Source organism: Poeciliopsis prolifica, unplaced genomic scaffold (assembly GCF_027474105.1).
Source record: "Poeciliopsis prolifica strain line A6 unplaced genomic scaffold, Auburn_PproV2 SCAFFOLD050, whole genome shotgun sequence".
Taxonomy (NCBI): Eukaryota; Metazoa; Chordata; class Actinopteri; order Cyprinodontiformes; family Poeciliidae; genus Poeciliopsis; species Poeciliopsis prolifica.
Window position 1 is genome coordinate 239,921 of NW_026562425.1, and position 13,594 is coordinate 253,514.

Below are 13,594 nucleotides of genomic sequence, written 5' to 3' on the forward strand. Positions count from 1 at the left end.
CTGTAAAGGTCAAAGGTGGAAGGTTTTGTTTGAGGAACCCACATCTTTTTTTTATTTTATTTTTTTGGGATTTCTAGCTTCAGACATTTCTCACACAACTTACTGTCACATTTTATCATCATAAAACAAAAAGCAGATCCATTACCTACGACGGAGTATTAGGGCCATACTGAGGTAAAAAAGTAAATAAAAGAATGAAGGCATAATAAAGTGAAAGTATTTTGAGGATTAAATCAAAAATAATAGGAGAAAAGTCGTAATATTACGAGAATAAAATTGTACGAGAAACTTTAATCTGTGTAAAGTCTCATGATAATGTCACCATTACAACAATAAACTCATGTTATGAGAATAATTGAGAATAAATTGAGAATAAAGACAGGATTCCAAGAATGAAGTCATATTATAGAATAAAGTTGTACAAAATTAAAGTCAAAATAATATAACAAAGTCAAAATATTATGCCTTTAGTCTTGTAATACTATGACATTATTCTTGATTTATTTTGACTTTATTCTTGTATAAATTTATTTTCATAATATTATAAATTTATTCTCATAAATGTGTTTTTTTTAAAATAATTTTTTAGTGTGGCCCTGACACTCTGTCGAAAGCCCAGATGGATTTTGCTCAGTCAATCAAACAAACAAACAAGCTGTGGTTCATTGGCTTCTTTCATTTGGTTGTGGCAGCCGCCGGCGCCTCAGCTGTAGGTGTGGATGATCCTGTGTCGCTTCAGGTGGTGCATCATGATGAAGGACTTCCCGCACTGCGAGCAGCTGTAGGGCCGCTCGCCGCTGTGTGTGCGCTGGTGCACCCGCAGGCTGCTCTGCTGCGTGAACCGCTTCCCGCACTGTCCGCAGCCGTACGGCTTCTCCCCCGTGTGCGTCCGGTGGTGGATGCTGAGGTGCGACGAGCACTGGAAGCTCTTTCCGCACACGCTGCACCAGAACGTGCGCTTCCTCCTGTGGCTCTGCTGGTGCAGCTTGAACTGGTGCAGGCGGCTGAAGGACTTGCCGCACTGGGAGCAGGCGTAGCCGCGGGAAACAGGGGCGACGGGTTTCTGGGGGGCGTGAGTGTAGAAGCAGCTGGTGGTGAAGGCGTTAGCCGGCTGGGCGGCGTTCGCTCCGTCCTCGGCGCCCGCCTCCCTCTGCCGTTCCTCCTGCGGCGGGCCCAGCTGGGCGGCGTGGGAGCCGCTCCGCTGCAGGAACAGCTGCTCCTTCTGCTTGTCCTGCATTCCGGGCTGGAAATGCGACAGCTGCGCGTCCTTCTGATACTCGCCGCCGTACACCCCGTTGCACGGCTCCTGGACGCCGGGCGACTTACTGGTGTTGGACGCCATGTTCGTGGCATCCGAATGCTCAGAGAAAGAGCTGGAATATTCCTCCACCACGCTGGAGAAATCAGGAAACCCGGCGTCAATTTCATTCCCTTCGATGATCGATGACCAAAGCTGACTTTCCCGCTCGTCCACGGGATAGTCGACAGCGGTGGGAGTCTGCTTCCCCACGCGGTGCTGGCATCTGTCCTGTCTAAAGGACAGCTGGTCCTCCTCCTTCTCTGTCTTCACTGTGAACTGGAGGCTGCTGATGTCGACTGGCGGCTGGCCGGAGCTGAACGGGCCGCTGTACTCTGCAGGCTTGAGTCTGGTAACATCTGGATGGATGACCTGCTGGCTCTCCTGAGCAGGATACGGGACGGCATTGCCTGGAAAACAAGACATGAGTCAGCACTTTCTGCCTGCAGAGAGAATAAAGAGAAAGTTAAAATGATGTTTTCCAGGAACATAGTGCCTTTTCTTAGCATAATCAAGTAACTGGGCTAACTTCAGTTTTTAAAAAATGCTACATATAGCAAATATATTTTCAGATTTACAAATGTTTAAACCAGATTGTGTAACTCTGTAAAACCAGCTGTACTCACCGATGGCTGCAGCAGAATCACTGATCCACAGCGCCTCATCCGGACTTTCCTCCTTAATTGTGAAGGAAACACCGGATCCTTGAATCTCAGGAAACTACAACAACAAAACAAGCTGTTAACATCTGTAATATGTTCTTGTTGTTGTTGTGAATTACTAGTTTTAAGAAGATTAAATCATGATTTTTTTATGCTTGCGTCTATGTTTATTTATTTAATCATCTGGGCCTGAATCATATTGTTTATGAATTATTATATAATAATATGTTCCAATTGGGGCTCTAATTTAACATGATTTTAATAAACTGAGCTGAATTTAAAATACTTTACAACAATCCAGGTTGTTCACATTGGGTTTTTTTTTAGTTTTTTTTTAGTCTTGGCCCTTTTAATTAATTCCAGCCTTTATAAATGTATAAATGTATTTTTGCTAAGTAACAACATTAAAGTTTTGAGTAACAGAAAAAGAGACACTTACCTTTAAGTCTCTAGTGGGATGTGAAACATTTCTTCCTAATTCAGTTCCTCGATCCATGTAGTTTTCTAAAGGAAAATAAGTGATTTCATTACTAGAATTGGGCCACATTTAGAACAAAAACACACATAACTCAAGAAAATTCAACTGAGTGCAGAAATTTTGCAGAAAAACGTATCTTAACAGGTTAATGAAGTGATGCTGCTGATGCATTGAAGGAAACAAAACAGCTGAGCGTCTTACCGAATCCCCGCTGCAGCTGCGCATTCTTGCTCTCCATCAGCAGCAGCTTCCTCTTCAGCATCTCATTCTCGCTTTGTTTGCGGGATATTTCCAGATGCAGGAAGGCACATTTGTCATCCACCAGCTTGGAGATTTGTGCCACCGCTGCCTTGACCAGGACCTCCATGATTGAGGACAACTGGGTCTGGAAGGGAACGCACGAAGCCATGTTCGCAGATTTAATGTCGGAAGCGGGTAGAAAAGGTGTAAGTTACTCCGTTTTTCCACGATGTATTGATAAATCACTGGAAACAAAACATAAGACGACGTGGAAGACGAGCTTTACATCCCTGCGTGTTTGTGGCAGCTAGCTTAGAGCTTTCTTCCGTGTGGTGGAGAGCTCTGCCGTAAATGCACGAGTAAAAACGCACTCGAATTTACCGCTCGAGGAAACGGACGTTTCTACCACTTTTAAGTCACGTTATGTGAGTTAACGTGACTTAACGACGCTGTAGTTTACTCTTGATACAACAGTCCAGAAAAAGGGCAATAGCTGAGCTGTTTTTGAGAAACGGTTCTAAAATGTGGGGTCAGGGAACTGTTTGTGGAACAGTAAACGCCAAGGTACGGGTCCTGACACAATTCTGCTTTCTACTCAATACAATATTTACCTGTATTTGAATCAGCTTAAAATATTATATATATATATATATATATATATATATATATATATATATATATATATATATATATATATATATATATATATATTCTTTATATAAATATATTCCCCTTGTTATTTTTCCCATGCATTCGAATACTAAAGGAACTGTTCCCACCATTTGCATGTAGAAGTGTTAACCATTTGAGATATAGTAATGTGAATAACTATTTCACAATTATTCTGGTTTTGCTATATTTTTGTCTCACTTTAATCACATGTTAATATCAAAGAAAGACAAGCTGAATAAATACAAAATGTAGTTTTAAAATGGTAAATATTAGAAAATGTGAATAAAACAGTGATTATCTGGAATCATTGTTTTAGAGCTTTTTTTGATACACTGTGAAAATAGACATATTAAAAATTAGCTCTGATTTCCTGCTAAAAATGTAGAAAAATATCTAAATGCTCTTTTACTTTTTACTACTCAATTTTGGAAAAGAGTTTTAGATGTTTTAATGTAATTTTTTTTTTAAAAGTTTCCCTGTAATTACAAAAAAATACATGCAAAAAAGTAAAATAAATCCTATAACATGAATTTAGTTTAGAAAAAATAGTTAAATAAGGAACAATCATTTGTCCAAACCTATAGAACCACACAGACTTCAGAAATCATCTGATGTTTATTTAAAAAATACAAAAAGACACAGAAGTTACCATAAGTATACTCAACATATTCAACCAACACAAATGATTATCATTGTCGCTGCCATGTAAAGACAGTAACTGATGTGAACAGATGTTTACAAAATATAAGATAAGAAATGAGGAAGCATTACAGTTATAAGAGATAATAACACTAAAGACTATGGAATCTGTTGCTGTTTAAATAAGTTATGTACCTTTATTTTACCAGAAAATAACAACTTTAACTAACAAACCATAACAAAAAAAGATTTTTCATATCAGTCAGGCCAAATTTTGTTTGTTTGATCAAAGTTCAATCTCAAAATTTGGACTTTTTTTGACAGAATTCTGGCAGAATTAATCTCATGATTCTGAAATTAAAGTCAGAATTCTGGTGAGAAAACATTAAAATGTGCAAAGTGTAAATATAATGCTGTATTCATGCCATTTGCATACAAAATATCTCCACAGTTAAGAAACAGCATTTAGTCTTCATTTTCACATTGATTGACGCCTTAAAACATAATCTTACTTTTCTGTTATTACAGGTTACGTGATGTTTCCATTGAAACGAATTTAGCAGCCTTAGTACACATTTACTGAATAAAGTAAGACAAACTGTTTCATCTGCTTTTCTGAGTTGGACAGACTTTCACCAGAAGGTAACTTGAATAACGTTTTTTTTTTACCTTTAATGTTTATAATACTTATTTCAACACCAGTTAAAATATGGGAAAACCTGATTCAGCAGAAATGGGCTTCACTGTGTTTTCAACAATGCAAACACTGATTTGATTTCATTGTAAATTAAATTACACACTCCCAAGGTTTTAAATATCTGGACAATCCGGTTAGTTTCATGTATTAAAATAGTTTAAACATAACCTAAACTAATAATAACACATATTCTGTATTGTTAGTATTTAATAAACAAAGATGAAGCCAAAACAAAAAAGTGTAGAAAAATGCACACACTCACATAATGGTAATGGAGGGTGAAGGTGAACAAAGAAGACACTTAACGCAAGTTCCTTTTTTAGAAAATGCAAATAAAAATGTAGCAGCATCAGATTTTAGAGTTTGTATGATTTCTCTTTTGTCTTTGTCTCTAGCGCTCGACTCTCATGTTTGTTTTGAAAAAATAAAATTTTTTATTATGCCCTTTTACATTAGGTTCCAAGGTTGAGAGAAGATGTACTTTCTTTTGTCACAGCTGTGCAATGGGCTCATATTTCAGGAAATATGAATTTTTTCATAATTATTTTAGGAATATGGTCTCAAGAAATAAGCAGATGATTCAAGTCTGATTTTGTTTCACCAAAGCTCTACATTTCCAGAAGGTTTCTTGTAAATAAAATGTTTTTATTCTTAATGATACCAACAGACAAAAAACAGAAATGATGTTGGTAAACAGGAAGTATTAATAATTCTGTTTTCTTTTATTTTTCTTTCTAACAAAAAATACAGTTAAAGTGACAAAAATGTAGCTAACACAAGTAAAATTAACGTTTTGTCTTTTTTTTCTAAAAAGACAAAAGCTAAAAATGGTGAAAGACAGTGAAAATGTACCGAATATAAAACTGGCACATTTATTTAGCATGTAGCTTAAGGTGCAGCTTCAGGATGCTCAGCTGGTTGAAAGTTTTTCCACACATCTCGCAGCTTAACGGCTGCTCTGGGAGTTTCTCACACTGATGCTCCTGGAAAATATGGAAACTGTCAAAGCTTTGCCCACAGCTGGAGCAGATGTAGTTCTGTCTGGCGGGGTCAGCGCTGCAGCTCTCCTCGAAGCTGTCCGACGCTCTCAGGGTAAACTCATAGACGCCGTCTTGGTTCACGCCGTCGCTGCTCTCCGAGCAGAAATCCCTTCCAGCTGGATTGTGACTTAGATTTGAAGTCCTTTGCTGCAATCCCACGGCTAAAAACGGATCCTCCTTCGCTTTGTTGTCTATAAAAGCCAAATCCTTTGAGGTGAAGCCCTGCTGCTCACTGGCTCCCCCTGCTGGAGAACCGAGGTGGTACTTCACATCTTGTAAAAGGACACAGACTGGTTGATCTGGGCTGTCGATGCTTTCCTCCACTGCAGACGTCCACAGCAAACTTTTGTCGGCTGCTGCTGCTCTGTTGTCCGTCCCCACCTGAGACACGGAGAGGAAGTTCTCGTCGCTGGGCTCCAGCTTCACCGCCAGCGGCTCCTCTTTAATGGAGTGAGCGTACGCCGGGGCGGGAAACGGCTCGTCCGCAGCTGTTGCTCCGTTACTGGTTTCCATGTAACTCTCCATCAGCTGGTTGTCGGACACCGAGAACATCAGGTGATGGGCCTCCAGCAAGTCTGTTGTCGTCCCTTCATGATGAAAAAAATATTTAAAAAAAAATTTGCATCAAATCATGTCAACATGTTCTGGATTTTTTTTAAAAAAACAGAGAAAATTTTCCTTTTATCTGGGTTTGTAGACTTTTCTCACAGTAAATTTCAAAATGTCTCACATTCCTAACTGGTATTTTATCCTGTTTGTGTTTATTGGTCTGTTATTTCTTGTGCAAATGTTTTCTTCTGTTGATGTTTTTGCTTTTTTTAATAGAACTATGCGTACGGTCTTGTGAATTATGGTGTTTTGTTTTTTGAATAATGAATAATGCTTGGTTATTTTTACTTAAAATACTGCAGCATATTATTTTAGCTGCTCTAAAGAAGGACAAATGTCCATAACTGAGTTTTTAATTCCTATAATAGGAGTTTTTTTATTTATTTAGTTGCCAGCAAGTAAACCTTCCAGAGTTTTTCATCATGTAAAGATGCTTGGTGTCATCTTTGGCCAGGACATGTCCTTTAATCCAACATTAAACAGGTTTCTAGGACATCTTTCTTGCACCTGCGCACTATTGCCAAAATTAGAGCCGTGATTCCCCCCAGAGTCCTGCAGGGAAACTAGTCCATGCATTTATTACTTCTAGGCTGGACTACTGAGTATCTTTACCACCTAAGGAAACAGTAAAAAAAATCCCCCAAATGTTTCAAAAATGCTAATATGAGAATTTAAAAGGAAAACACTTCAAAAACTTTAATCATATTTCTTTTTTTCCCCTCTTTGTTGGGGCCCAGTTTAATCCGGGCTAAAATTTAAATGTTTATTCTTACATATAAAACTCTTGATAATCCAGGTCCATTATCGATGATTGGTCCTTATCGCTGTTGTGTCCATTTTTATTTGCTTTCTTAAGAAAATCAACTCTTTTGATCACATCCACCTACAGTTTCAATAATAAATATAAATTGAAAATCCATACCCTAAACCCCAACCCTCCTTCCAATCCTAATTCTAAGTTTATTCTTAGAGAAGAAGAGCTTCAGTTACGTCCAATTTGTTGAACTCTTACCGTTTCTGTGAGTCTTCATGTGACCTTTAAGGCTGCTCTTCTGGTTGAAGCACCTCCCGCAGATATGGCAGCCGTACGGTTTCTCCCCGGTATGAATCCGCAGGTGTCTCTCCAGGTGTCCGGCTCGCTCAAACACTTTCCCGCAGTAGGTGCAGACAAAGCATTTCTTTGGTTTCAGAACTCGAAACGGCCGGTTTTTCCTCTCTCTGAGGTGGTTCGAGGCCTCTGTCGCGTCTTGCAAGTCGGGGTTACTGGAGATGATGACCGACCCTGAACACCCATAAGGCGTCTGAGGGACGGTGGAGGTTTTCAGCTGCCCATACATTTTTCCTCGGACAGAGAAGTTGCTATAAGAAGTTTCCTCTGCTGGCTGGAGTAACTGAGTAATGGCAGGGAAGGAAGACATGTTCTGCGACGAGCTGTTTAGAAACTCAGTCGGATTGTTCTGTAACCTGGATGCCCACAGTTGGCTGCCTGGATCCACGTTTTCACCCATGTTGTCAGCTCTGTTTGTTGCCTGATTGTTTTCCACATGCAGCTGCGGTTGTGTAATATTTTCCTCGACCGGCTCAGATTTTACCTGAACGGATGATGGCAGAACTTCTTCAGACTTTGTTTGGTTATCAACGGCCTTCACCTGGCTGACCTCTTCAGGCCGATGCTGTTCCACACATGGATTCACCTGTGGGACTGGGATTTGTTGGCTCATCTGGACTTCTCCTGGTCTCGTCTGAAGACCTGAAGCACAAAAAAAATAAAATAAAATCGAAGCTTTTACCAACACTTACAAAGTTAATAAAAAGACTGGTGACTGTGCCTTTTATTGAATGATTTTTTTGGATATCTTGGCCGAGAAATATTCAGATGCAGCTCTACAAAACTGACAGCAGCAAATGATTAAAGCTAATGTAATTATCGAGAGGCCTTCAGATTCTAAAGTCATCTACTACAGGAGAAAAAACATAAGTAATATATTAAACACTAAGTTTAACAGATTAACAGTTAAAGTGAGCCAATGCAAATAAGCATTGATCCAACAGGTCATGATGAACGTACGACATGGCGAGTCCTACAGGAGATCCCCACCTCCTCATGATAAGAAACAAAACAATATTTGCTTAAGGCTTCACCTCGGAAAAACGACAAACGCTCTGGGAAACACTGCAACTTGAGTCTGGTCTGAAAATATACAGGCTTAGCAGAACTAGAGAGGTTTGTCCATGTGGGCTGCATATGAATTCATTTTTACAGATTTGGTGCTTGAAAAAATCTTGATTAAATGTTTTTAACACATAAACCTTGCACAATCCTCATTTTTCAAAATTTACTGAACTGTAAAGGATTTCTGACTCCTAAACTGAACTTAAAAACTTCACAACACAACTGAGAGAATATATATATATATATATATATATATATATATATATATATATATATATATATATATATTCACAATAAACACCATCTTAAAATAAAGACATGAAAGTGACAGGAAAGGAAAGGTTTGCAATTTCTACCAGATGCACTTTTGCTGCATGTTATGAGTCAAAGTCAGAGACTTTCACCTAAACACTAAAATATTTAGACCGGCCCAGACTAGACAAAAGCGACACCATAGGTTATTCGTCAGGAGTCTAAAATTAGGAGGCAAGTTAGAACTACTCCGCATCTTAAATGTGCTTCAGACAGAGGAAAGTCTCAGTTTTCCAGTTGAATATAAATGCAGCATGCTGGCAGAGGTTCAGTGAACCACCCATGTTCAAATACACAATCCCCCCCTCATGCAGTAAATCAGGCTCTTTATTTTTCTGGATCTTATTCCTCGTATCAAAGAGGAAACTGCCTGAGCGAGCCCTCACTGTAATGTGACAGTTTACATCAAAATCAGAGGAAAAGGAAACTGAAAAAAACCCAAAACATCCAGTTGTTGCACAAACTCCTTCTGTCTTCCAGTGAGGGAAGATTTGTTTTTTTCTACTAAAGTGTTTCCAGAGCGAGCCGAGATGGTGATAACTGGTTCTACACAAACAACCCAGCAAAAAACCGGCTGGTTTTTCCACGGCCACAGAGCCAACACAAAGCCACATCATTACATCATTTTGAAGGGCCTCTATATGTTTGATCCTCCCACTGGTGAACACTGAGTTTCTGCAGGGGCCACAGCGCAGGGAGACAAATTACAGCAACACAGTCGGGTTTAGAAACAACAGCTCAACGTCTGGATGATGCTTGAAAAATGAGCTACCAAAATAAATCAAGAACATTATATATCGTGGCAGACAATCGGCTCAATATTTAGAATACCTACTGAACTCTCATCCAAAACTGCAAAGCATTCTGGGAGATGTAGGCAGAGGAAAGTCTGTAGCCTCTCAACCTAAGCAAGATTGCTGGCATGAACTAACTCACTCTGTTTGGCTCCCTAGTGACTCACAAATCCTTTGGTTATCTGGCAACAACCTGTTGAGTAACTTGCGCAGCAGCAGTTTAAGACAAATCTTTATTTGGATGGAATAAAAACTGTGGATAAAACAGAGTCAATCACAATCGCAGAAGTATTTCAGATCTTTATAACAGAAACAAGAAAGGCTCATATCACGATACGTTTCTCAGCCACATCGTCCAGCACTAAGCGGGATTTATAAATATTGACAAAATATGAAACTGTGTTGATAGGGTGATAAACAGCACTGAGAAATGGCCTATCTGTTTACATTATTTATTGCAACTGGAGATGTTAAAACAAAGATAATGAGAGACGGTAGCCGTGTTTCCACTGACCATCAAGTTACACAAACTGGAATTGCAAAATCAGATTGGCCTAATGGAAAAGACAATTTTGAAAAAATTTTCTTTGATTTAAAGTTTTTACGTCAGATTTTTCTTGGACTTGGAGAAATGTTCAAAACTTTGGCCAAAGTGGTGCTTCTAATTCCAGCCTTTCACAAGTTAAAAAGCATAAAAAAAATCACACAAATCTTGTCATCTATGTTAATAAACTGCAATCCTCCTTTGAAAGTCAGTTTGCAACTGAGCAAATAAACATTTATTGGAAGAGAGAGCTGTACCGTGTGTCAAATCACAGTCAGCATGATTATCTCTCAAAGGCAAATAACGCAATATTTCATAGGCAAATATATTTCACGTTAAAACTATGCATGCAAATGACATATTTAGCCAGCTGGATGTACTTTCACTGTGTTTTATCCCAACACCTGATGCAGATTTCAGTGGTTGAAATGCTAAAACTCAAGTTAAGAGGAGTGAATGAACTGGGAGGCAATCACAACCAGAGAGAGATTTAAAATTACATTATGACATGGCTTTCTGTTAACCCTGTCGTTTATCTTTAATTTCCTTTCAGGACCAATAAAGTATTTTTGAATTTGAATTGAATTTGGCAAACTGGCTTCTAACGGTTGTAATTGTTTGTGAAACCAGTTTAGAGAAGATAATAGCTGCAACATAAAACTAGTGGTGAAACAGCTGTGATTGTTTGTTTCATATGCCTGTTATACCCCTTACTGGGTAAAAAGGAACTAAATTTATTTGATTTCAAAGCACAGTTATACTTGCCTCTCCTGTGAATCTTCATGTGCTCCTTAAGGCTGCACTTCTGGTTGAACCGCCGGCCGCAGATCTCGCAGCGGTACGGTTTCTCGCCCGTGTGAATCCTCTTGTGTCTCTCCAGGTGTCCGGCTCGCTCGAAGCACTTGCCGCAGTACGGACAGATGAAACCTTTCTTGAACATCAGCCTCTTCGCCGTCCGCCTGCGCACCGTGTTCCTGTACTGGTTGTATCCCAGCAGGCCGCGGCTGAAGGGGCTCTGTGGAAACCCACCGGAGCTGCCGCAGGACAGAACGAGCCCGCCATCCAACGACGGCTCGGAGAGACACGACAAGGAGTTTTGACCCAGAGTTAAGTAATCAGAGCTGCTGCCTCCAGCCTCCTTCGGCACCCCTGACCTCCACTGCCCGCCTCCATACAGAGACCCTTCAACTGGCCTGTCCAGCCGTCCTCTGCTGTCCTCGTTTCCCTCCTTCACAAGTTCACCTTTATTTTGTGCTTCAGGTACAGATGACATGCTGTGGTTTTCAACAGAGGGAACCTTCTCAACCAAGATCTTCTCATCTCCAACACCCCTCTGACTTTCTGTGGAAAAGACGGGAACCTTTATTAAAATTCACCTTCGCTGGACGATGACGATGCAAAATAATGACGGTGTAACAAGATCTTGCGATATTAAATCATCACAATATAAACGCTACATCATGAGCACTGAAGATGTTTGAACAGAACTTAGATCATTAGTTAGGCTGCATTTTGGGTTTCCAAATGCAACAGAGTGACAGACAAATGTGTGAGTATTCCAAGATGTTTAGATGCAAAAAGAGGTAGAAAGCATTGCTATTGCAACCGCTGGAAGGATTTTTAACAGTCATAAAGCTACATAAAAATCACAACACTCTTATCAGTTGCAACTGGTGAAATGTCATACAGTAGACCACGGTCTGAAAAGTTGAAAATAAATTAGAAAATGACGGATCAGGATGTTAAATTTGTTGCAAAATTTATGAAAATACTGAATAAAGGCTTTTTGGAGCATAAATTTGGTCTTTGTAGTTTTCTTGGCAGTAATATTAAAATCTCAAACAGTCTTTTTCTCATAAAATTTGTATTGTGTCTCAGTTTTAGGAATTTTGCACCGATGCACAACAAATATTGTCTTCATTCCTGGTTTACTTAGAATTTTATTGCAATTATGTGATGAGTTTTGCACCAAATTTTGAAGAATATGATATTTGAATGTAGAAGTGGGCACTTATTGTATCGTTTATCATTTATTGTGATAGATTTCAGATGATAAAATTTTGATTCATATCCAATTAATGACGTCTAAACCCTATTAAAGCTGTCCTATTGTTGGAATTGGTATTTTTAATTTTTTTCTTCAGTGTTTCCTCAATGAAAGTAGTATCAATAAATATGAAGATTAAATGGAGTTAATATGTGCAGATAAATGATAAAAATCACACTTCTTTATTTGATAAAGAACGATGAGCCTAACAACACAGTCAGAGAAACTACATCTGCATCAAAGCATCTTTGAGTGCTGAAATGGCATAGTCAAAGTCCAGGCCTCAATCCTAATGAGAATCCGAGGCAAGACTTGAAAACTGCAGTTCACAGATGCTGTTTTTGCAAAGAAAAATGTGCAATTCCTCAATTGTATGCAATCCAAATGAAATACATGGAAGCTTTTAAAATTAATGGGACACCCGGTGAAACGAGAACATCTTGACCCAGAAATGTAAATAAAAACGGAGAATGTTGCGTTTCAACCTGATTTATAAATCCTTTCGCAGCACTATAATGTGTTTGTGGTTGTATTTGTTTCAAGCGGACATCTTAAGTGTTTTTGTTTTCATTCTGCAGCTCACCGTCTCCTCCGCGGTGCTCCAGCCGGTGGGTCTCCAGCCGGTGGGTCTCCGCCTGCCGCGCCGCCCGCAGCTCCCCGTGCAGGACCTCCACGCTGCTCTTCAGCCTCTCGATCTCATCCTCCCGCTGGCACATCTCCAGCCGCAGCACCACCATGCCGTCCTCCACAACTTTGAAGATCTCCGCCACAGCTGCTTTGGCCAGGGCATCAACCACGGAGGCGATCTGGGAGCGCAGAGCCACGCCGTTCAACATGATGAACCAGCCAGTCCCCGAAAGATCAGTCTAAACTTTAAACAACCCGGAGGGCGGAGGAAGCGTCGGGGTTCCGCGGGTCTCCTGCTGGCGCTAGCAGACAGTTAGTTAGGCCCGCTGAGCGCTCACACGCTGCATCTCTTTCCATTTGCTCTGTTTGTGGTGTTTATGAAGCCAGATTTTAAGCTAGCAACAGTTAATTGGTGCCATACGAAGACATAAACATCGCAAGCCCTCGTTTTACGGAAGTGATGACATGAAAAGTACCGTAAGACGTGGAAGAAAGACGCAGATTCTTCTGAACAACAGGGTTAGGGTTAGGTCAGGAATCGTTAAAAACGCAATCACCTTAACAACCAATCCCAGAGCGTCCCAGAATTGTAATGACCAATCGCAGCACAGCGTCTTGTTTTTAATGAAAATGATTTGATTTTGAATAAATATTTTTTCTCGCAATCATGTTTTAAAATTCCACAAAAATAGAGATGAAATATGTAATTATGTTATTGATTAAAGATGATATTCAGTCAACGACAAAAGATAAGTTATAAAGC

At 39.7% G+C, this 13,594-nt stretch overlaps 2 protein-coding genes across 3 annotated transcripts; both read right to left on the reverse strand.

Annotated features, from left to right (window-relative positions):
* Nucleotides 1-440: 440 nt before the first annotated feature.
* LOC129378048 (zinc finger protein 180-like) lies at nucleotides 441-3,001 on the reverse strand. Its single transcript, XM_055058300.1, has 4 exons — nucleotides 2,639-3,001; nucleotides 2,399-2,463; nucleotides 1,924-2,017; nucleotides 441-1,707 (listed from the first exon to the last, which is right to left on the reverse strand). Exons 1-4 carry the CDS (start codon nucleotides 2,844-2,846, stop codon nucleotides 704-706), a joined length of 1,371 nt encoding a protein of 456 aa, XP_054914275.1. The 5' UTR covers nucleotides 2,847-3,001; the 3' UTR covers nucleotides 441-703.
* Nucleotides 3,002-3,953: 952 nt separating this feature from the next.
* Nucleotides 3,954-13,356, reverse strand: LOC129378047 (sal-like protein 1). 2 transcript variants are annotated; one of them, XM_055058299.1, is made up of 5 exons: nucleotides 12,788-13,356; nucleotides 10,923-11,498; nucleotides 8,029-8,084; nucleotides 7,347-7,926; nucleotides 3,954-6,312 (listed from the first exon to the last, which is right to left on the reverse strand). In XM_055058299.1, exons 1-5 carry the CDS (start codon nucleotides 13,038-13,040, stop codon nucleotides 5,558-5,560), a joined length of 2,220 nt encoding a protein of 739 aa, XP_054914274.1. In that variant the 5' UTR covers nucleotides 13,041-13,356; the 3' UTR covers nucleotides 3,954-5,557. The 2 variants fall into 2 exon arrangements, with proteins under 2 accessions (XP_054914274.1, XP_054914273.1); XM_055058298.1 differs by having other exon boundaries at nucleotides 7,347-8,084.
* Nucleotides 13,357-13,594: the final 238 nt, after the last annotated feature.